Raw genomic sequence first — 23,825 nt, 5'->3', positions numbered from 1 at the left:
TCTCAGGATGGGATGAAGGTAGGAAGGAGACTGAGCATTTCAGCATCTCCTTCCCCTGCACCACCTTGACCCACCATTATATCTTCCTGCTATTGCTGGAATCTCTGGCCCTAACATGGCATCCCTTGCTATCTGTCGTCAGTCCAGACCATTTATAATGCTTATCCCCAAATCGGAAGCATATTTAGTTGCGAGCAGATTCCTTCCATGTCAATGTAACTTCTCTGAAAGTGTGCTTCATAGGAGAGTGAAGATGGAGTGGGTTTGCTCAGGAAAAGCCCCATGGCCTTCTTTGATTCCATTTCTGCACCACACTTCCTCACTTGTGCTCTTCTAAAGGGCACTCTCTCCCCCCCCCTCTCTCAGTGGTGACAGCGCCTTTCCTGCCTGAGATGTTTGATGAGTTGCAGCCAGCAGAATGGCAGCTCAGCCTGTATTTCCCTTGCAGCAGTGGGGAATGTAGCTCATGCTCAGAGCTGATGTGATGGATGAATGTAGATGCCATATGTAGCGGTGCCGTAGGAATTTCATTACACGGGTGCAGTGGCAGCTGCAGCAGCACAGCCTGAATGAAGCATAAAAGCAAAATGTCACTTGTGCTGACTTCTTTTATTTGTAATTTCTCTATTTTATCCAATTAAATGGGAGCATGCACAAAAGCTTGCAATAGGTGCTATATCCATACTTGTGGCTGCACCTTTGTGAGAGATCTGCTTTTGTTACCATGGCTCCTCCAGAAATGGAACAAGAGTTGTAGGAGATTGGGAGCAAGCAGGGAAGTTTTGGGGCTAAGAGCACAGAGATGGGGCTACTGTGGGAGGCACTTGGGGTGACAAGATTGTGGGGGTCCATGGGGTCAGTCAAACAATGTCATGGGGGGTTAGATATGGGTGGTGTGAGGGAGTCCCACAGACACTTTTTCTGCAGGGGTTTCTGATGACTCTTAGCCATGTGCCTAGAACACCAAGGGAAGCATTTAGGCAATGAAGAAGAGAGGTAGAAGCAGAAGAACTATCAAGCCTGTTTAATGCAAGAGGCCTCCGTTATGCCACACTGAATGGCGGAATGTGGTCTGTTCCCATAGCACTGACCCTCATCAATGTGACAGTCACATTTGGCTAAAATTTCATGATGATACCTGTCTCCAAACATGGGATGATTGGTGGAAAGTCTCCTGAGTGCAGGCAAAATATCTTTGGCACTACAGGCAAGAAGCTGGAATAGCTATACTTTCCTGCTCCCTGCAGTAGTCATTGCAAACCATTCTCTCTCCACCCCTTTATTTGACAAATTATAAACTGTAAATGAAGGACTCCTAAACTGAGTTGTGAAGTCCACATTCTGCAACATTTGGGAAACATTCAGGAAAGGCCTGTGACTGAAATTTCAGAAGACTGTTGCTAATCTCAATACACTGGGAATGGGTGCTGGCTTGTTTGTGTTAACAGAGTATTCAAGGAACATAAAGCAGCAGAGTGTTTTCAGGGTAGAAGCTGAAGATTTTCAGGATAAAAGCCTTTGAGAGTCTAAGCTCCGTCATATGCGAGACATTGGATAGCTTGACTCTTGAAAGGGTTGACAAGAAACAAAGTTACACATGGAGCCTTTTGTAAAGTTAATATGAGTCCTTTATTGTAAAGAACTCCATTCTAGACAGGAAGCATGTCCTGCCCTCATGGTGCCAAGATGGAGAAGGCTAGGATAGTGTGGAGAGAAGGTTTCAAGCTGGAAGGAAGTTTCCATAAGAGTAGCAATCTACACATCAAAGGGATAGCAGCAGACCACTTGTTTTCTGAGCAGGCGCTTGGAATGCTTCTATTTTCCATTTTGAAGCCCAAGAGCTGACCATTTATTTTTATTTTTTATTTTATCAAATTTGTATCCTGAGGGGCTCAGGGCAGCCATCACAAACATCTCCAAGGCATTTTTGAGAACTAGAAGCCTTTGCACCAACTTTTACTAACACTAGCCAAAGCATCACAAAATAGTGATCGCACACTTCACCAGACTGAATGTTAAGAAACACCCCCTTCCAAAGAAGGTGCCCCTATCCTCCATTGTTTCCAAAGGACTAAAGACTAACCAGAGAATCTCTGCAGTAGAAGTTGAGGAGGAGCATTTTGCAAGCCCAGCAGAACCAGTGCAATGTACAGTGCCAGCTGATATCAAACACAGAATCACAGTACAAGCAAGGCATAGGGGGTGGATTGGAAGCCCAGCAGAACCAGTGCAAAGTGTGCAAAGTACCATGCCCAGCAAACCCAGTACTTTCTGTCACCAAACTGGATGAGGATGGCTCGTGACATGCCATAAATTAAGACTTTCTTATGTCTCTGGGCTTTCTTTGTGGCCATGCAGAAGGAATACCCTTCCCCACCTTTCCCAGATTCCAATCCAGCAGCACCTTTGAGCTCAACAAGATTTTCAGGGTAGAAGCCTTTGAGAGTCAAAACTCCTTTGTCATATAAAGGAAGTTGGATAGCTTGACTCTTGAAAGTTACAGGGCCAAAAATGAAGGGAACTTGAATACCTGAACCAGGTTATCTTCATGACAAATAGCATGTAATAAGAGAGCTTTTAAGCAACCTGTCATGTATCTCTAATATTCAGACCCCAGCCATGGAAGGTTGCTGGCTGACACACTCTCAGCCAGACCTACCTCACAAGCCTGTTGTGAGGATAAAATGGAGGGCAGGGGAGTGCAGCTTTGCAAAGAACTCCATTCTAGACAGGAAGCATGTCCTGCCCTCATGTGAGGATAAAATGGAGGGCAGGGAGTGCAGCTTTGGGTCTCCACTGAGGAGAAAGACTGGGTATGGTATTTGTTATACATCTAATATGTAATTATATTTTTAAATGGCATCATTTGTCATATAGCAAAATAGCTTTTACAAATGGCTATCAGCTCTTCCACCAGTACAATAATGATCAACAATCCTGTGCCTGAACTGGGAGTTGTAACTTCTGTTCCACATGTATAACCACTAAACAAAGTAATGTCCCATTATCATGCATGTAAAGAGTGGAGGAGAGGCGAAGCATCCTTTTACTGCTTTGTTAGATCATGGGGAAATATTAACTCTTTCCCACCTCCTGTTCATAATATTAATGAAGACTGCCTACTATAGTACTCTTAAGTACACCCTTCACCAAGCAAAATATGGAAGAGAAGGTCTTGAGACCAAGAAATGAAAGGGGGGGAGGGGAGACGTGAAAAAATTAGGTGAAGGGAGATGGAAATGAATGAGAAAGGCATGGAGAAGAGGGAGATAAATTAAGAAAGGGAAAGGTTGTTGTATCTTGCTGCAGCACCCTAACTACTGCTTGGCAAGATCCTGCTGAGTTGTGTACAAAGAGAAAGGCTAGACTATTGGAGAAAAAAGACCTGCATGGCAATTAATGAGCAGCTCTCATATTGGTGTAGACTTCCATGTATGATCTGGAGATACAGAAGTCTTATCTGTCCTAGAGATCAAGATGAGGAGCAGATCCTAGGGTGCTTTTTGCTATGCTGAGATTTCCTGCACCCCTAGTGGCTGCAGCCAGAACTGCAGTTTAAAAAGTGAAGAAGTTGGGCTGGCCTCAGCATGAGGCTGGCTTGAAGCACCTCCAGCTGACTTCCTAAGGCTGTGCTGGCGGGTCAGTGTAGCAGGAAAAGCCCGCTCTGTCAATTGAAACTGGTGCTATGACAAAGGAGGCTTGAGGCGAAGTCAGGAAAACAGCCAAGCTTTATTTGGATACACACGTGCGGGCTCAGACCAAGGTGGGCGTCTGAGCAAAGACCACAGAGGCACGCAGGCCTTATATACCATTTGCAGAATCATTTCCCGTTCTGACTCCTTTCAACGTTCTCTGCTATATTTGCATAAGCGTTGTGCTATAAGTGCTGAAGGTGCTGTAAGTACCGTGCCTGGCCGTCTACTAGTTTCCTTTAGTGTGGCACTAGTCTCTTGCTCAACCATCATGGACCACTGGTTTCCTAGGCAACCCTAACCTCAAACCATCTGTGCCCAGCCACAACAATCTTTTATCATAGCAAGCCTTCTTCATGAGCCTGTAGCCCTGCAATACAATCTATTAGCCAGGCAAGTCCAGGCATGCCCGGGTAGGCCTGTCTTTATTGATCCTTGTATCCTAAGACATCCCTTTTCCATAGGTCTAGATACTCCTCAATATTTCCTTTCTGGCCTGCTGCCACATTCCCCTCTTTCAGGCTTAGCCTGATCCTTCAGGCTGGGCCTGACCAGTAATATACTGTTGTCGGACTGACTTCATCATTACGTACACAGGCTCCTGCTTACGTGCCGTGTGTACTTTGCCGCAGCCTGCCATCATAGCTGGTAGGCACCGAATACATCCACAAACCATCACACATACCAAAATCAACCCAAGGAAAGCAAGGAATCCTTTCCATAGCCAAGACAGATCTGGGAGCCAACTTGTTAACCATGTGAGCAAGCCTGACCCAGAGTTGAAGGCCGTATCTGTACTTTGCGCTTCCTTTACTAAGCTTCTCAGGGTCTTTACTCCTGAGAGGATTTGGCCAGATTCGTTAATATAAAAGCAGCACACTTCTCCTATGTAGGCACAGGCTCCACCTTGTTCTGAAAGCAACTGGTCTAAAACCCTTCTATTCTGCAGCACTACGTTAGCGATACTATCAACCTCCTTTTGCACAGAAAACAAGGAGGAGGCCATTTTCTCGAGTCCTTCCTGCAGGATCTTGGAGAGGTTTCTTGTATAAATCTGCAGGTCATAGACTCCCCATCCTGGTATCATGGCTCACAAGAAATCTAGTATCCCGGTGCCCCCGCTGGAGGCGCTTCGTCGCTTCCTGGATTCCGGGCTCCTGCCGTTGGGAATCCCAAATTTAACACTTCGTGTGCCATGATTTCTTTTCAGTGATGCCCTGCCACTGTTAAGTAGGCCACCGAGCACATTCCTTTCCAATGCACATTTCCTTTCCTAATGGGCAGAGGTGCGGCACTTGGGCTCGGTGGTATTTCCTGAGAAAAAGACCAGGTACCCGTATTTGTGCTTGGCAGGTCACACGCCAAACCACCGCCCCGGTTGATACCGGTGATACAGAAATCTGGGCGCAGCTACATCAGGTTGTACCACCGCATGTCCCTTGGAATGCCACTTGTAGTTATATCCTGCTTTTCTTCCCAGTAGGGACACAAAAGGGCTTCCAACGTTGTTCTTGTTTTTTATCCTCACAACCACAACCCTGTGAGGCAGACTGAGAGTGTGGGAATGGCCCAATGTCACTCAGCAACCTTCCAACCTAGCAGAGTGGGGACTTGAACCCAGAGCTCACAGGTCCTGGTCTGACTCTTTAACACTAACCATGCTGGCTCTGTGTAGCTCCATGCTTCCATTTCTCAGTAGCAGCACTCTGCACTGTATTGGGGACACTTCAAATGCCTTTCTTGCTTTGCTCACTCTCTCTTCTAACCAAGAAACAACGCAGTTGCTAAATTTGCTTCTCGCTCCCTTCTAACCAAGAAACGACCCAATTGCTAATTTTGGTTTCAAAAAGATGGAAGAAGCATCTGGGGTTGCATAACTGCTGGAGTAGGAGAATGGAAGAGCAAGTGGAGCAATCTGCTGCCCCCCCCCCCCGGTGAATAGATGAGTGGCATATTCTGTGACTGCAGCTTCCAGTTCTATGTTGGGTTGAAATGAGAGGTGCCAAGGGATGTCACAAGTGCCATCAGGTCACCATCAGGCAGCAGGTGCTAGAGAAGTCTTTAGCTAAGAACATGCAGATTTGCTGCCAGTCAGGAAATGCAAATGTTGAGCTAAACAGACCAGTTGTCTGACCAGATACAAGGCAGTTCATAGGTTCATACTTTAGTTCATACTTTAGTGCTTCTGTATAGTATGGAAGCTACCAAGGGTGTCTGACAACACTTTCAGGCTCATTGCCAAATTCATGTTTGCTACTGCTGTGTTTTTTGCAATGGCATCACCAGTGATGTTAAGTGCAAAGCAGAGGTAGGTTGATGAAATAAAGGGAACATGTGCATTAGATGTGCATGCATCTCTCTTCAAAACTGCTGTGTGGGTATGCACCATTATGTGTTGTCTTACATACGTAGCTTTTCAGTGTTGTTCAGCTGAACTGCTAGATGACGATAATGATGTGCATGTGTGTTTATGTGCTGTTTCTTTCCCTTCCCATATCCTCATTTTAGATATTACAGGTGGGGGTAGTCTCTCATATAAAGCCATTCCCTGTCTAATTTCCAGACTAAACCTCATCCATCTTTTATGCCTGTTTCAGACAGAGTTTGCTGAACTGTATGAAATGTTCCTGCTGCCACCTTCAGGCTGGTGTCGGAAGGGCAACTAATTTACTCTGCTGTTCTCTCCCTACTAAATTGGGGGGAAAAGAAAGCAAGAAAGAAAAAGATTAATGTTCTTCTCTTAATTTTGTGGCTGGCAGGACTGGTCCATTTTTTGTACTTTAATAAGCTTACACGTTTCAAAGATTACAAGAGCAACGGGCCCCAAATGTATCTGAATCAGCAACTGCTCCCCTTGCAAAAGTACACGTCACTTTCCATTTTTCATTCAGCAAACAGCTGTTTAGCCAGATTTCTAACACATGGCAAGCATCCAAGAAACAAAGTATATTTGTGTCTTTGTATGGGTAAGCAATGGAGGGTGCAATGGAAAGGTAAATTAACACAGGCCATCAAACCCCAAAGACAGTCGGGGAAAACCTTCTCCTGGCAGAGTACACGTGGCTGAAGCATCTTTCTCTGAGGGTCCTATGTGAGGTGACAGCTCCTTTCTACTTTGACAGTACTTGTGTTGTAGAGTTTAATTTACATACCACTCCTCCACTTACAGAGTTGGATCTTGAATGATAAATGCTCAGTGTCTTGACAAGGGACATAAATTAGGGTCCCACTGGGGACTTCAGCCCTGAGAAGTCACTGCAAACAGTCCCTCTGTAAAAACTCATTTCATTCGGTCTGCCTTGATGGGGATAGTTTGTTTGCCTCTTTGTCATAGGTAGAGGGAGCATCTGTTTGTCTGTAGCTGCATGCCATTAAAAAAAATAACTGGCAGAGGAGAAGGGGTGGGTGTAGGATAGATTTGTAAAGTTCATGCAGAAAGCAGTAGCTTAAGTGAGAGGTGTTGGAACTGAACCCCACCCAAGAGCCACTGCTTAGAATGACCCCCAGACCAAGATGCACATGGTGCACATAATAGTGTGTTAGTAGCCAGATGAATCAGTGAACTATAATGGTTAACAGACCATGGTAGAAAGAGCCCAGCTTGAATCTCATTTGTGCCATTTCCATGTGGCTTGGTTGGTTCTTTTGTGTGGAAGTCCCCAGGTTCAGGCCCTGGGCCCTTTCCAGTTGCACTGGTAGCAGGTGGTGGAAAGACCTTTTGGTTCTGCCTGAAGCCTATCTTCCAATCAATGCTGACAATACAGAGCCAATGGACCAAAGGTCTGACTAGATATAGGGCAGCTTCATATGTGGGAAGTAATAATAAGTGCTTATATATCCCTGTCTTCAGTCAATAGTGCCTAGTGATGGGCAAACTCTTTGAGCTCACCATAGAATTGGGTTCAGTCAAGCTAAGCTGTTTGCTAATAAATCAGCAACTAGCCTGAGCCCAATGCTGAGTACCTTAATATTAAAATCAAAAAGAGCGCCATGGTACAAATTAGTTAAACTGGAACATACAAGATCTCCATACTTAGTTAACATTTCTAATCATGTTCTTAGAGCGAACTTTACCTCCTTACGATTCCAGTCAATGCCAACAGCAGTCATGGAAGGTTGTTTTAACCAAACTCCAGTGGCCCAACGTGTATGCATATGCTGTTCTCATGCAATTGAGGATTTACCTCACTATTTACTTTTCTGTTCACTCTATACCAGTCCAAGGGCTAAATTTTTAGATGGAATTCTGTCAGACCTAAGTGCTTATTCAGTTGAGGAAAAAATAGTATTTCTTTTATCTGATATTGATGCTTATATCTCCCAGAAAGTTTCAGTCTTTGCCCTTGCAGCAAAGAAAATACATGCCAAGGTGGCAATGTGAAGGGATAACTTTTAATTTATGTCTACATCTTTAGATTTAAATCTACATCTTTTAGATTTATGTCTGCATCTTTATTGCCATTGTATTGCATCCATTGTTATACCCTTGTTATACCTTACATGATACTTTGTATGTTTTAACTTCTAGTTTACTTTCCTTTTTCTTGAGATTTTTGTAGATTTGTAACAGCCAATGGCTAATTACAATAAATGACTGGACTGGACTGGACTACTCAAGCAGATGCCTGGAATCCCACAGCATTCTAGATGATATAATCGAGATAACATTAGGATTCCCACAGCCCTACTTCGTCCCTCTCAGTCCTGCTTCTTTGCTGATACTGTAGAGGCAGGCAGCAGAGCCAGCTTGGCAACAAGAGGCAAGAGAGAGGACTCTCCCTGCTTCCTTTTCCCCTCCCTTTGGAAGGTGCAGTCACTTAGTGAAACATGTCTAATATCAAATACAGGAAACAGGAAGCAGGAAAACTCTTCTCTCTTTGTGCCCATGGCCAAGAGTTGCTACCCCATGTCTCTATAGCAGCTGGAAGGGAGTTGAGGGGAAAAGAGACAGGAGGACACTTCTTCTCTGCATGAGATTGTGTCTCTAAAATTTGTTTTCAGAGCACAGGGAATATTAGGGCATTTCTAAATATGTCTGTGTGTAGAGGTAGGGATGTGGAGTGTTCCCAGCCTCTTGCTAGTTGGTGTTTCTTTCAAGGACTTTCAGTTCCTGCTTATCATGACTGGTTTTCCCCATTTCAAATCATAATGAATGTTTGCCAGATCATATTTATTGTATTTGTTCCTGAGCTTTGCCCTTGGAGGTTTTGTCCTCACAAGAAGACCTTTTGTCCTCACAAGAAGAATTTTGTCCTCACAATGAGGAAGGCTAGCCTGAGTCTTAAGAGGCATGAAGACTACCTAGTGAGTCTCACAGGAGACTGGGAGACTATACCTGGTCCCTGTGGCCCGTGTTAAATATTTGGACTGTGATCCAGCAGAGCATACATACAGCACTTGGAGTTGTTGTTCAGAGCTTAGTAAAAGTAGCTGGAAATCACTTCAGTCAGCTTTTAAGCAGAAGAAACAGCGCGGGAGAAAACCAGCCTCTGGTAGAATTCCATCCATGTATGACTGGCTAAATGTGTGACACTGGCTACCAGGCTGGGTATATCCAGCCCCACTTCGTGTGTATGACTCTTCATCCTGCTTCCATTTATATCCTCAGAAAGCCATCTATCAAGTTTAAATCACTGGCTGTCAGATGTTGAGAAATGGTAAAAAGTATCACTCATTCTCATCACTAAGCTCAGAAATACGAGAATAATATTTTGAGAATTCCAGAATCTCTTGCCTCACTGGACCACAGTCCTGCTTTGTTTGACTATTTGGTGGCAACACTGTGTATGCATGCCTCCTTTTGGAATGGGCTTCTCAGAGGAGGGGCAAGCCCATACACACATCTGAGGCAGCCTGTGCATCTCATAGAGTATATTTAGGTATGGAAAGGAATGTGCTTGGCTGAAAAAATCCACAACTGTCAGATGAGGGAGTCTGCAGTATCAGTAGGTTAGAGAATCACAAAGCAACCACATGTCACTCAGAAGGAAATGTCAGTTTCCTTGATGCATGTATGGGTGAGTGCGTCTGTGCGCTGTCTTGTTTTTTGCCCAGGGAGCTAATGCATTTCAAACCATTACCAATTTGTTTCAACCAAATAACTTTTCCCTAAAATGTAATTATCAAGCCCAAGGCATTTTTACAGAAAGAATCAATCTTCATCACCTGAAAAAATGCATTTGCTAATGCCATGATAATGAGCCAGTGGATGGCGATGTTCCACTTCCATCTGACAGCCATTTTATTCTCTTCCTCTTTGAGGAGAGGTGTTGGAGGTGGAACATTAAGCTATATAGCTTTGCAGAAATCCTGCCTGAAGGGAGAAGTGTCCATTGCCTCTTCTTGACCATGATAGTTTATGAGAGGTGGCTGTACAAAATACCTGGGATACATTTTCTTTCTTTTCCCCCATATTGAAACTTGTCAAGGCATGCTCAAAGGCTCATGTCAGACTCATTTGTCTAGATGCCCTAGGTCTTGTAAAAGAAGTCGGTAGAATTTCATTAGAGGAATTCTGCCCATTCACCTCATTTAAGGATTAAATTAATCTGTCTGCAAACTGATTATTATACTGTGTCATCCAGGGAGAGGAGATCAGGGAGCTAGAGCAAGGAAGCTAAAGACACAGGGTCTAGAGGCTATCTGAAGTAGGACAGGACTGTAAACAGGTTCCTAAAAAGGAATCTGAGGGAAGGGATCAGCGGGGGAGGGGGGATTCTGAGAAAAATAGGTTGCGGGAGGGGGGAATAAAATAGACTGAATAAGGTTGGAATGAGCTCAAGAGAAAAATCAGAAGCAAAGACAGAAAGAGGGAAAGAGATTTTGATTTTAAATGTTATTTCTTTTAAAAAAGGAAAGAGCCTTAAAGGGAAAAGGGAAGGGAGAACTGAGAAAATGCAGTGTCAATATGAAAGTGGGCCCAGGAAAATTTGAGTTGCTCTTTATGAAAATTAATAAATTGTAGTAAACATAACAGTATAATATGTAAATGGTAATAATATTAACATTGTTGACTAATAAGGTTAACAGGGCACCCACTCTAAAAATAGTTACTGTTTTGAAGCTCAAAATCTAGCCTACTGCAGGGAGAGTGTAGGAACTTGTAGGGCTGGCAGGTCCTCTCTGACCACCAACAGGAAATGGGGGGAGGTCTGCCAGCTCCATGTTGGGAAAGTGCAGGAGATTTGGAAGTGGAGCCTTTCATTTCAATGGGACTTCAGTGGGGTACAATGCCATAGAGTCCACCATCCAAAGCATCTATTTTCTCCAAGGGAACTGATCTCTGTAGTCTGGAGATGAGCTATAATTGACATGCCTAAAACGCTCTCATCTTTTTCACTCTTTTTATTGTTTATTGTCTTTAAATACTTACTTATTAAAAAAATAAAAATATTCGATATAGACAAAAATTTGAAATACAGAACATACATTACACAGCTGTGATAAGCATCAATTATACATGCTCAAAATTAACTTCTCATTCTGAATAAAAAAAATAATTTTTCCAAATTTATCAGACGCTTGGCCATGTAATAAGCAGGTTAGTTTACATAAGCAAATACACTCTGCTGATTTTTCTTGCCAATCTTCCTTCTTTGGAATGATATTCTTCCAATTTTGAGCAAATGTTAACCTTGCAGATGTTGCAGCATTAAGAACAAATTCATAAACATCTTTAGAAATAAAATCTATGTAATTCAACAAAAAAGAATATAATGGTAACTTTTTACTTATACCTTTAGAGATAGGTGTAGCAATCATATTCCAGAATTCTACCACTCTACTACGTTCTGACCAGATGTGTTTAAAATTGGCATTGATAGCTCTACATACCCAGCAATCCCCATTAGCCCCTTGGTAAATATTTGCCAATTTCTAGGGTGACAGGTGCCACTGATATAGTACTTTTATTAAATTTTCTTTGGGAGAAAGATTTATTGAAAAATTTAAATCACTTCTTAACACTGATGCCCAAATATTGGAATTTATTAGGGCTTTCAGATCTTTTGTTCAGTGCGTTAGGTTTTTTTTCTGCCATTTACTATCAGCATCCAATAAATAATTATATATCTTAGAGAATTTTTTTCACCAATGATTGCTATTTTTTCAAAACCTATCAATTGGGTTTTTATTTCACTGTAGTGTTCCTTAAAAGAGAGAGAGACAGAGAGAGAGATATTTTAACCTGTAGAAGCTGGGGCCAAAAAATTTGCCCATTGCTTAAAGTTGACATCTTTGCATATGCAACAACTATTTACTAGTTAGGTATTAAGGATTTATAATCAGACATCCCTAGATTCCCCAGACTTTAAAATTCCCTTCCTTTGCAACTAGACTAAAATAGTTAAATCTTATAGCAGAAGCCATCATTGATGTTCCAGAAGCTAATTTTGATCTGACCTTTGTCCAGGCATTCTCTAAACTATTAATAACAAAATTGTCCTTGGCATAATAATAATTTTAATCTCTTTTATTCAACCAAATCTAGATTCTTAAGGGTAAAAGACTGGTCCACTAAAGTTGATGTTGTATCTTTGTCTTCATTCATCCATTTAGTTATCCAACCTACTTTAGCTGCATAGTAATACATTTGAATATTGGGGATTCCCAAAGCCCCTCTTATCTTATTTCATATCTTTTTCTTTCACTTTTCCTTCTCTCTTACAAATTCTGCATATTATTCATCCTCTGTAGATGACCATAATATGGTAGATTCACAAGATAACTAAGCCACACTAGGTGCTAGTTTTTTCTTTAGTTGGCAACAGGTAAATGCAGCCATACTGTACCTGCAAGTCCCCATGGCAGAAAAGGTAAAAAGTAATGGTAGTCCCCTCTGCAAGCACCAGTCATTTCTGACTCTGGGGTGATGTTGCATCATGACATTTTCATGGCAGACTTTTTATGGGGTGGTTTGCCATTGCCTTCCCCCATGGCAACTTGTGTGTAAAAACAGACAGGTCCAATTCTGATTGGGACAGGAGCACAGTGCCTTCCCCACATTCCCTCCCTGGAATAATTTCAGCTGTTTCAGGCAGCCAAAATGATTCCAGGGATGCAGGAGAGGGTGCTATTTGTTCTGTTGGGAGGCTGCAAATAATATGTTCAGCCTCCTAATGGTGGAGAGCCAGTTTGGTGTAGTGGTTGAGAGTAGTGGACTTTTATCTGAGATAACCAGGTTTGATTCCCCCACTTCTCCACATGCAGCTGCTGAATGACCTTGGGCCAGTCACAGTTCTCTTAGAGCTGTTCTCTCAAGAGCATTTCTCAAAAGAGCTCTCTCGTTTATTTATTTAATTAATTTATATCCCGCCCTCCCCACTGAAGGCAGGCTCAAGGCGGCTCACAGGTTAGGGTCAAACAATGACCAAACCAGATAAAACAGTAATACAAATAAGAAATAAAAAAAAAATTAAACAGAGTGTCTGTTGAGGGCAGAGGAATGGAAGGAGATTAAGCCACTCTGAGACTACAAGTAAAGGGAGGGGTACAAATCCAACAACAACAATAAACTACAACAATAATACCTGCCCCCACAGCTCCGGTCAGAATTGGGCCTGTCTGTGTCTTTTACACACACACAGTGCCACAGGGACTTGGAGCAGCAGTATGGCTGCAAGCTCCTATAGTGAATTCATGAAAAAGTAACTTCTCATTTGGCTCTAAGACTCAGTGATAGACATCTTTTTGAAACTCTTTATTGGAGGCTAGAATAGTACAAGAGTAACAGAAAGTTAGGGACTCTACTATTGCTGTGCAGCAGAATAGATCTATGTGAATGAACAGGCTTTTCATTTAAAAGACTTTTCTGTAGGAACAGTGTTGCACAATCTATTACTGTGACCAGTACTTATTTTTTATAAATAAATAAAAATATTGTTGTACCAATTTTTGCCAATTTCCCCCTTTCCTTGCAGATCACTAAGCTGTTCCTTTCTCTGGCTGCGTGGGATGGGCTGGTACACAAGGATGAGGATTTAAGAGAGCCCTAGGGTCACTAATCCCTGCAGTTCTGGTCGCCGCACCTCAAAAAGGATATTATAGCATTGGAGAAAGTCCAGAAAAGGGCAACTAGAATGATTAAAGGGCTGGAGCACTTTCCCTATGAAGAAAGGTTGAAACGCTTAGGGCTCTTTAGCTTGGAGAAACATCGACTGCGGGGTGACATGATAGAGGTTTACAAGATAATGCATGGGATGGAGAAAGTAGAGAAAGAAGTACTTTTCTCCCTTTCTCACAATACAAGAACTCGTGGGCATTCGATGAAATTGCTGAGCAGACAGGTTAAAACGGATAAAAGGAAGTACTTCTTCACCCAAAGGGTGATTAACATGTGGAATTCACTGCCACAGGAGGTGGTGGCAGCCGCAAGCATAGCCACCATCAAGAGGGGTTCAGATAAAAATATGGAGCAGAGGTCCATCAGTGGCTATTAGCCACAGTGTGTGTGTATATATATATATATATAAAAATTTTTGCCACTGTGTGACACAGAGTGTTGGACTGGATGGGCCATTGGCCTGATCTAACATGGCTTCTCTTATGTTATGTTCTTAATCCCCAGGTGGAGACATGGGATCCCCCAGTTTGGAGGCCCTCCTCCTGCTTCAGGATCATCAGAAAGCTGGGGTGGGGTGGGGAGGGAAATATCTGCTGGTCACTCAATTATTCCCTATGGAGACCGATTCCCATAGGGTATAATGGAGAATTGATCCACGGTTATCTGGGGCTTTGGGGGGGGCTGTTTTTGGAAATAGACCACAAAATTTGTAGCATAGCATCCAATGCCTCTCTTCAAAACACCCTCCAAGTTTCAAAAGGATTAGACCAGGGGGTCCAATTCTATGACCTCAAAAGAAGGTGCCCCTATCCTTCATTATCTCCAATGGAGGGAAGGCATTTAAAAGGTGTGCAGTCCCTTTAAATGTGATGGCCAGAACTCCCTTTGGAGTTCAATTATGCTTGTCACAACCTTGCTCCTGGCTCCACCTCCACCCCCAAAGTCCCCAGATATTGGACTTGGCAACTCTAGAGAGCACCCCCCCCCCTCCAAAAAAAATACACTAGTACTGAGAAGGGTAACTGACCCAAGTCCTGACTTTGATACTTTTTTACATGAACGCAATATTCTTTAGATCTAACTGAGCCCAACAGCTACAAATTGCATTCAAGTGCTTGGAAAGCAGACATCTTAAAATACAGGTTATATCCATTCTTAAGCATGAAGCTCAAGTGCCTTGTACAGTTTATCAGCGACATTCTATAAGACCGAGCTGAAAACTGCTTACAAACTCATGTGAAGTTTTGGGGTGAATGGCAGAAATTCTTGTTTTAGCTGATTTTTGATGCTTATAAACATGTTAATCTTTTTTTCATTGCTATTCAGTACCCTTCCCCCCAGCAACTGTTGCTGTCTCTCAGTGCCATTTCTTCTCAGCCCTTGGTGTCCCTACACCCTTTTACCACACTGCCACATCATCTGATTGGTTGTGGTTATTCACATGACTTTGTGATATTTGTTCATTCAAAGTCTGTTAAAAATATCATGTGTGCTGCCACAGCCAATGGGATTATCAGCAATGAGGTGAAATGAAACCAAAGACAGTGAGGTCAATAAGGGGAGGGGGCATAAGAAAGAAAGAAATCAATGCAACAAAAAGCATTGAAACAGTGAGAATATTTGATTAGGGTGTGGCTGCCTGAGTGGCCCAACAGAGTCCTGCCAGCATCAGGATACTCCGAACAGTCTGATTGAAAGAAAGCATAGCTAGGTTGGAAGGGGTGCTGGGATGTCATTGGGAGGATGGGGCCCACTCCAACTGGCTGCATTGTCAAAAGAGGGTCAGGGGCCTGAAGAAGGGGACCAGCAGGCAGTAGGGGCAGCAAGAGGGCCATACAGTTGGGGTCGAGGACCCAAGCTGGGAAAGGTCCATGCCAAGCACAAAGGGTACAGCTCAGCTGAAGAGACAGCCTTGTGAAGCCAAGGTGACAGGGGCTGAGTTGAGGCCCCAGAAGACAACAGGGCAGTTATTGTATTTCAGGAGGCCCAGGAGGACAACTGGGCAGTGGCCCTGCATTTGAGACACCAGGAGGTGGTTGGGGAAGATGCCAGGGGAGAGTGGGCATCTGTAGGCAGGCTGAAGGCCAAGGATAGGTCTCCAAGACCAAGGAGCTGAAGGTGAGACTGGCTGGAGACAGGCTGAAGAAAACTGGTTGCTGGTCCAAAGAGACCACAGGTCTGATTAAGAAGGCTTCTTACATTCAGGTTGGAGAAAAATAAATTTTCTTAAATTAAAAAAGAAAGAGAAGGCACCTCCCAAAAACAGCCTGATGAAAACTGAACATATTCATTGCCCTCTTCTCTTACAAGACATTTATTTATTCATTTCCCTCATTTATACCCCACTTTTCATGTTCAAGCACTGAGTGTTAACTGTGGGAAGGAAGCAACAGTAAATTGGCTATTTCTGGCCGCTAAGAGATAATTGTATCCCTGAGGAGTTACTTTATTTGGGAATGAAGATTGTAACAAACTCATTGACCAAATGCCTATCAGCAAAACAGGGTCATCCATAGACAAAGATTCCTGCATGCTTGGGAGACTCCTAGATACATAGAAAAATACTTGCAAATTAAGAAGAAAAAACAACAACAGCAGACGGTCTTTGAGGACTAGGCATTTTCATTGCCTGTCAGAAGACACAGACTATTGGGAACAGATGAGCATGAGTTAAGGGGGAAGGGAAAACAGAAATGGGGTAATTGACTTGTCAGTCCACTGAGAGCTGAAAGTATCATCAAGATTTGGGGAAAGGGATTTCCAAACAAATTTTCCCTTCTTCACTCAAAAAATGGGGTGAGGGTGGGGGATTAAACTCTCTTTCATACTGACATGGAACCAAAACAGCAGAATGAAAATAAGTCCTTTTGAATAATGTTTGCTGCTTGCTTTTATTCAGCCTACAAGACAAGGAGGGAAAGGAAGCAATATTCCCTTTAGTGCTGATGTTAGTGGGAAAGAGGAGGTCAAGAGCAAGCTGATTATCCCTCTCCAAGTCTACTTCAGCAGTGTTAGGTAGAAATCTCCCCAAAGGATTATGTAGCCAGGACTGAAGCTTTGGTAGGATTCCAGCCTGATTCTGAGATCTGCAGTGTCTTAGGGAAATTGCTCCAGACCTAGCACTGTTGACAGAGGCTGCTGACTAGAGAAGCAAGCCCCTTTCCTACCTTCAATTCCAGTGCAATCAGACAGTTTCATTATATGGCTGAATTTTTCGTCTTGGTTTTTAAAGGTACTGTACTTTGGCTTCAGAAACTGAAGCCTGACTATTAAAGCAACAAAGCTGAAAAACTCAGCTTTATTTGGGGATGAGGCCCAAAGGGAGAAGACTGCAGATTTATATCCCGCCCTTCTTTCTGAATCAGAGACTCAGAGCAGCTTACAATCTCTTACATCTTCTCTTCCCACAACAAACACACTATGAGGTGAGTGAGGCTGAGAGGGGTCTCACAGCAGCTGCCCTTTTAAGGACAATTCCTGCGATTGCTATGGCTAACCCAAGGCCATTCCAGCAGCTGCAAATGGAGGAGTGGGGAATCAAACCTGGTTCTTCCAGATAAGAGTCTGCACACTTAACCGCTACACCAAACTGGCTGTTCAGACAAACAATTCACAACGTTTTGTTGCAAAACCCTCCATTGATTCTTTGTAGGGGCCCCAACTTGTAAAAATATGCTAATTTAAAAGTGAATATTAAAGCACAGGGGGTGAAAAAACTGTAAAACAACACAGGCAACCAGAGGGCCCATCAGAGTGGGGTGGGGCAGGAGGTCCACTGAGTCTTGCCTGGGCCTCATACTCAAAGGGGTAGCCTTATACATTTGTTTGGTCTTCTCCTGGTCTTGTCCATGGAATATCCCCATCCGACCCTGAGTGCCTTCCTTTTGGGCATTATGCCAGCATTCCTGGGAATTAGATTTCCTGTCCAAGTTCCATAGCCTAGTTTTGGGGTCATCATTGCCTCTTAATAAACTCTATAAATAAAAGTTTATTATTAAGCACCTACACTCGTGAACACACATGAAAATGATAGAAGATTTACTTCAGCCATTTTTAGTGTCTTTTAAATGCAGTCCACTTCCTGTTTAGGAATACCTTTCTCCTCTGTCAGAACTGATTTCCAAGTCTAGGATCCTGTTCCTCCATCTGTATTCCTGTAAAAAGCAAGTTGGGAGGGGGGGGGGAAGCTAAGCTGTAATTGGAGTTTGAATTTTTTTTAAGATGAGGGAAGGTGAAGAACCATTTAGAACTGTCAGAATCTCCCTCATCCAGATATGTTGTACAAGTAATCTCTCCACCCATGACAAATTGTTAATTGAGTTGCAAGAGACAAATATTCCAGTTCTCTTTCCCTGTTTTCTCCATGCTGGAAAAATAGCCATTTTTAAATAAGTGATTTTATACTATGTAATTTTATATTCCTTTCCTTATGATTGTTTCTTTTGGGTTGCAATCTGGTTCTTTCTTTGGCCTCCATCATTGCTTTATCATTGACATTCGGTGGCCATTAATAAGGGAGCAGGTTCCAAACTGAAGAATTTGCTCAGACGGTGATGTTAAATTATTCAGCAAAATATTTGTAATGTTCTCAGCAATAAAAATAACACCCACACTTTCTATGTATGCAGAACAGTTGTTTAGGAATGAGTTCAGAGTTGGTGAAAAGTTGATTAATCCAGGAAATTGTGACATTAAAACTTATTCACATACTCCACTTTATACTGTTTTTTTCCCCATATTTGCTGTTTTTCTTCAGATAGTATTTCCAGTGGGCTGATTCTTGCATTACCAGAACATTTTTGGAGCAGCCTTTGCATAACTGGATTCCACACTTCTCCAGTAACTCTTCTAGAAAAGAGTCATGTGGGTCAGGAAATGACATCCTTTCTACGTGGATTTCACGAAGAGGCTAGCATTCAATCATGTGGAAGAGGCTTTCCTTTTACAACAGTAAAATCAGTTGGCCTAGTAGGGCATGCATCTAACCCTCTGACAACACTGCTAACACAATTTTAAAAATTTAAAAAATAAATTGACACATTTGACTGGGACGTTTATGGAGACTTGAAAATGCCATCCTAAGTAGAATTACACTCTGCTACATCCATTGAAGTCAGTGAGCTTTGAAGGGTGTAATTCTGCAGAAGGCAGAAGCGTACATGTGGACAGGAAAATGTGTTTCTTATGTGTTAGCACCTCATAGACATTTTTCCTCAATGTGGACCATTTTCGCACACAGCTAACCTCGCAGTCATAATCCTGTTCCCTCTTCAGCGTCCTGTCGGATTCCGCACCATCTGTGCCAGAGTTACAGGAAGTGCCACGGCTTTTGCGTAGCAAACGTAAACCGCTAAAACCCAGTTTATGTTTGCTACGCAGAAGCTGCGGCACTTCCTGTAACTCTGGCACAGATGGTGGGAAATCCGACCAGATGCTGCGGAGGGAGCAGGATTTTGACTGCGAGGTAAGCTGTGTGCGAAAACGGTAGTGCTCTGATTCACATGAGCAAACCAACTGCATCTGAACTCCTTTGCTAACATGATACTCAGCTTGTCCTGACTAGAGATTGATACAAACTGGCAAAAATACGATTCTATTTGTGGTTAATGTCCAAGTCATTAACAAAACCATGAACCAAACTGGTTTGTGGCGCCACAGACCCTCCTGAGAGGGACCACAGTCCTTTTAATGGGTTTGCAGAAGCCAGAAAAACAGCTTAGCAGCCAGAGCAGCTTGCTCCCCACTAAGCTGTTTCAGGCTGTTTTGTCAGTCTCTTTAAAGAGACTGCTCAAGACAGCCAAAAAACAGCCCCCCAAAACCCTGTTTTCTGCTCCATTCACACACCATTTGTGATGGTAGACCTTCCACAAACTTCTGTTCATGAACCACCAACAGGGCAAAGTTCATGACAAATTTTTCTTTGTTGTTTGGTTTGCACCCATCCCTTGTCCTGATTCATTAGCATTATTTCCCCTGCCTCCTATGCAATTATGAAGTGCAAAGGATTGCTCTCTCCATCAAAGAAGTAAGAACAGAGGGACAGTCTTTGAGGACTAGGCATCACTAAAGTTGTTTCAAACTGTATGAACAGGCACTGATCCAAATTGAATCAAAGGTCATTGATCCCACTAATGTTGTAGGAACGTGTTCAGTAACACATAACCAATATATTAGAAGAGGAAAATATTTTTCTTCAGCTAATTTTTAAGTGTGCCCTGATCTGGATGGCTCAGGCTAGCCCAATCTCATCAAATCATGGAAACAAAGCAGGTTCTGCCCTGGTTAGTATTTGGATGGCAGACCATCAAGGAAAACCAGGGTCACTACACAGAAACAGGTGATGGCAAACCACCTCTGAATGTCTCTTTCTCTGAAAACCCTGTGGGATTGCCATGTTGGCTGCAACTTAATGGCACTTTCCACCACCCAGTTCTTAAGTGTATTTTAAGGCAATGAATTCTCTCTCTTTACACAGAGGAAACAGCCTTAGGTTCTTCTTGGAACTGTTATCTTAGGGGAATATCCCATTGTCCACAAATACAAGACATGAAGTGTTATAGAAGCATAATATATGTAGAGTATGAACTATCCTGAGGGTCCTTGGAAACCTAAATTGCTTTTGTTGTTACCAGGATCCAGTCCATGTGGTGAGTCCTGTTATTGACATCATCAACTTGGATACTTTTGCTTATGTGGCAGCTTCTTCAGACCTGAGAGGTGGTGAGTCTGAAAACAACTTGCATGTGGACAGGTGACCTTTCCAAGAGGGCTACTTACAGTATTGTAAGGGGAATAAGAAATCTCAAAGAAACTGCACAATTCAAATGTTACCCTTAGGTGAAAAGGATTACTTAAATGTCAGGAGAATTTTGATGTTCTTGGAATTGATTAAGCTCCCTTTGGAATCTGCTATTACATATCAATGGCTATTAATAATTTCTTCAACAGATAGTGATGCCTATGACAAAGCAGAGGTGAAGAATAGATAAATCAATTATATTTTATGAGCTAGCGCATTGCAAATCTTCAGATAAATATGGACCAGCAGAAGAATACAAAAGAAACCATAAACTGGATATTAAAATAGTATCTCTTAATCCTTAACTAATTTCAGGGTTTACAATCATCTCTTAAATAGACCAACAGTCATATGGTCTGGGTGATTTGAATGATTATATGATGAATCATGATTTTAATAACCACTTCTAACTTTTCTGTCCCTGCTGTTGATTTTGTATTTAGGATTTGATTGGAGCTTACATTTTAAATGGGAACAGCTTTCTCCAGAGCAGAAGGCAAAGCGCACTGACCCTACAGAGCCCATCAAGTAAGTGACAGGAATGAAGAAGATGAAAAGAAAAGTGGCATGGAGGTTTCTGGAAAGAATTGTAGAAGTACCAGAAAGATACTTCACTTTAGTGAATATTGGATAAATATGCCTGATAAGAGCCTGACCAGAGCCCAGAAAAGTCAGAGACTTCACTTGATTACAAAGTAAATGCATATGTTTATCTGTTTTTTTAAAGTAGCCCATAGTGACTAGGTTTGTCACTAACCAGAAAACAACGAAATATATACAGTCATGATCTGATTAAGGCAGCATAACTGAGAAGCTAAAAATTTGTGGGGAGGCCAGCTCCACACCCCAGAACGGAAATCAGTGACCATAACCTTTAGTGTATTCTGACCTCCCAGACCAGATTTATTCAGATCTGTGGAGGTTTATGGCTTCCATGATGCTATTGTTTTTGCATCATTTAATTAATCAATAATTCCAGTTTGATTCCACCCTTTGTACCCTTTCCATCCCTGAGCCCACGCCCACCCCCACCCCACCTGGCTGCTGCTGCTGTACAAGCCCCAGAGAGTCAGATTTCTCCATTTTTTGAAAATCTGGCTTAATAGGCTTTTAATTGGCAGCACCTGGGGTGCATGATAGAAAATCAAGTATTCTTAGGCTTCATGCAGCTTTTGGAGAAACAACCATTTCTAATCTAATAGGGCTGTAATGGTAAAAAGTATCTTGGAGTCATTCATCTGAGTGGATTCAACATGGCCATGGACATGTGACAGGTTGTAAGAATAGTACAATTGGAAAATACCAAAAGATCATAATCCAGACTTTCATCCTCAGTTGCAGAACAGCTGCCCTCAACATCTCAGACCACCACCTCCCCAGAATTTTACATGTATCTCTTCTTAGCTCATGGAGCATGAATAGTGCAGAAGGAGATGTGTGTTCATGTTAACGTGTATATGTTCACATGTAAATGCAACCCAATACAGAATGTTGGTTACCAGCATGTTCAGAAACCAACCAGAAGCAAATTGACCACCCAAGCAGTACAGAGCTTCAGAAATGCTCTCTGGAACTCAGAACTTTACAAAATTCAGAGGCTTTGGCATTGTCCCCCCCTCCCCAATTGCCAGTTGTTTTTGCTAATTGAGTGCAAGCACATCCTTGCTTTATCATAGTACATCCTCCTTCTCAGGACTCAACCTCTTTAAAACATAAGCCAGGGTGCTGAGAGCAAAGCATGGCCCATGAAGTGAATGGTGGTGCTTGGAACAGTCTCCTTTGCATCCTATCTCAATCAATGCCACTTTTTTGCTTTTCGTCTTAGTTGTTCAGAAGGAAAATGGGGAGGGGAAATAACTCTGTTTTGAAATCCAGATCCAGCTGATTACAAAAAGCTTCTTAAAAGCTCTTTCTTTGTCTTTCTGAATAGGTATGACTTCCCCCTTCCCCTTGAGATGGTGCTTCCAGCAGGATAAAACTCGATACAGAACCCCGACTAAATAATGCCATGTAAATAACCCCCAAGCGCTAAATGCATTTTTGATGTGGAAGCCTGCAATCAGGGCTGTGAACTTCAAGCTCGTAGGAGTTGTGCTGATGAGTGCTGTAGCTACTCATTATGGGGGGGGGGGGGGGGAGGAGTTATGACTGGCAGAAAAATACCAAGGGTTGTTTGAGTCTTTACTTGTCCAGAGAGCAAGAGCGATGATTTCTGGATGTAGGTATTAGACAGCCTAAAAAGAATTATCTCTCGATCATTTCACTCTCAGAAAAAAGTACAGTTATGTTTGGCAACCCTGATTAGCATTAAGAGGACTATCACTGTCACTTTCTGTGACAATCTGGATGGCTGATGAGGAACTTAACAAAGAGCTGAGTGTTCCTGATAGCTTCAGTCTTTGATCCCATTAGATTTGGGGGGAGGGATAGAAGGAGTATTTGCTGTTTCAATTTAGGTATATGGAGCTAGGTACATCCTGACATGTGTCTGGGTGGGAGCAATGGCTGCTCTTTGGAATTGTAGACCAGTATCAGTGGCAATCTAGAGTCTTTTATCTTCCTGTGTACTATGCCGGTATATTAGTAAATTACAATAACCCCATAAGTTTCCAATGCCCTGTCTTTCAGAGGTCTACACTTCTAAGCCTATTAACATCAGTAGTCGTAAGAAGGGTGCAACTTTGCTTGGAACAGCACCTTCTCTCTTTCATTCGCATGCTATGGAAACTGAGCCTTATAGCCCTTGGATTTCTTACCTCTCAGGGATGATGGGAGTGCATAACAAATGTTCTTGAAAAAATGCAAAACATTTCTGCCTCTTTTGTTGACATCTGTCCTAAAGGAGTGTAGGACAAGGAGTAAGGATTGCTTGGATAGTAGGTTCATTTGTTTAAGCCTATTTATATCCTTTCTTTCAAGGCAGTTAGCAGTATAACATTAAAACACCTTATATATACGTGTAAATAAAAAACAAAAACTGGCCTGAGCATGGGCCAGAAAGCATAGAAGCTGAAAGCAACTGATAGTCAATTAAAGGATGAAAACAGGAGATGGAAAGTTCTATTAAAACAATTTTATTGGTAACATATGGCAATAAATCTGTATCTTACATCTTTAAAAACTTCTTTTATCTACCCCATATATTATTTTCTACCCACCCCTCCCCCGTTACTTGACCCCCACCAGTGTTATTTACTTAAAAAGCAAATATTTAAAGGTACCCTTAACTATTAAAACAAAAATTTATATTCTTCTTCTTTTTAAAGTTAATCAT

General features: G+C 42.4%; 1 protein-coding gene across 2 annotated transcripts in view; it reads left to right on the top strand.

Annotated features, from left to right (window-relative positions):
• GALNT14 (polypeptide N-acetylgalactosaminyltransferase 14) overlaps nt 1-23,825 on the top strand; it is a 392,734-nt gene that overhangs the window by 326,009 nt on the left and 42,900 nt on the right. For both annotated transcript variants that reach the window (XM_060245496.1, XM_060245487.1), the window contains exons 7-8: nt 20,385-20,472; nt 20,995-21,079. In XM_060245496.1, the coding sequence (XP_060101479.1) occupies nt 20,385-20,472; nt 20,995-21,079 (173 nt within the window). The remainder of the gene's footprint in view (nt 1-20,384; nt 20,473-20,994; nt 21,080-23,825) is intronic.

Source organism: Heteronotia binoei, chromosome 1, assembly GCF_032191835.1.
Source record: "Heteronotia binoei isolate CCM8104 ecotype False Entrance Well chromosome 1, APGP_CSIRO_Hbin_v1, whole genome shotgun sequence".
Lineage (NCBI taxonomy): Eukaryota > Metazoa > Chordata > Lepidosauria > Squamata > Gekkonidae > Heteronotia > Heteronotia binoei.
Note: the sequence above shows the minus strand (reverse complement) of the source record. Positions and strands in the feature narration are given on the sequence as shown.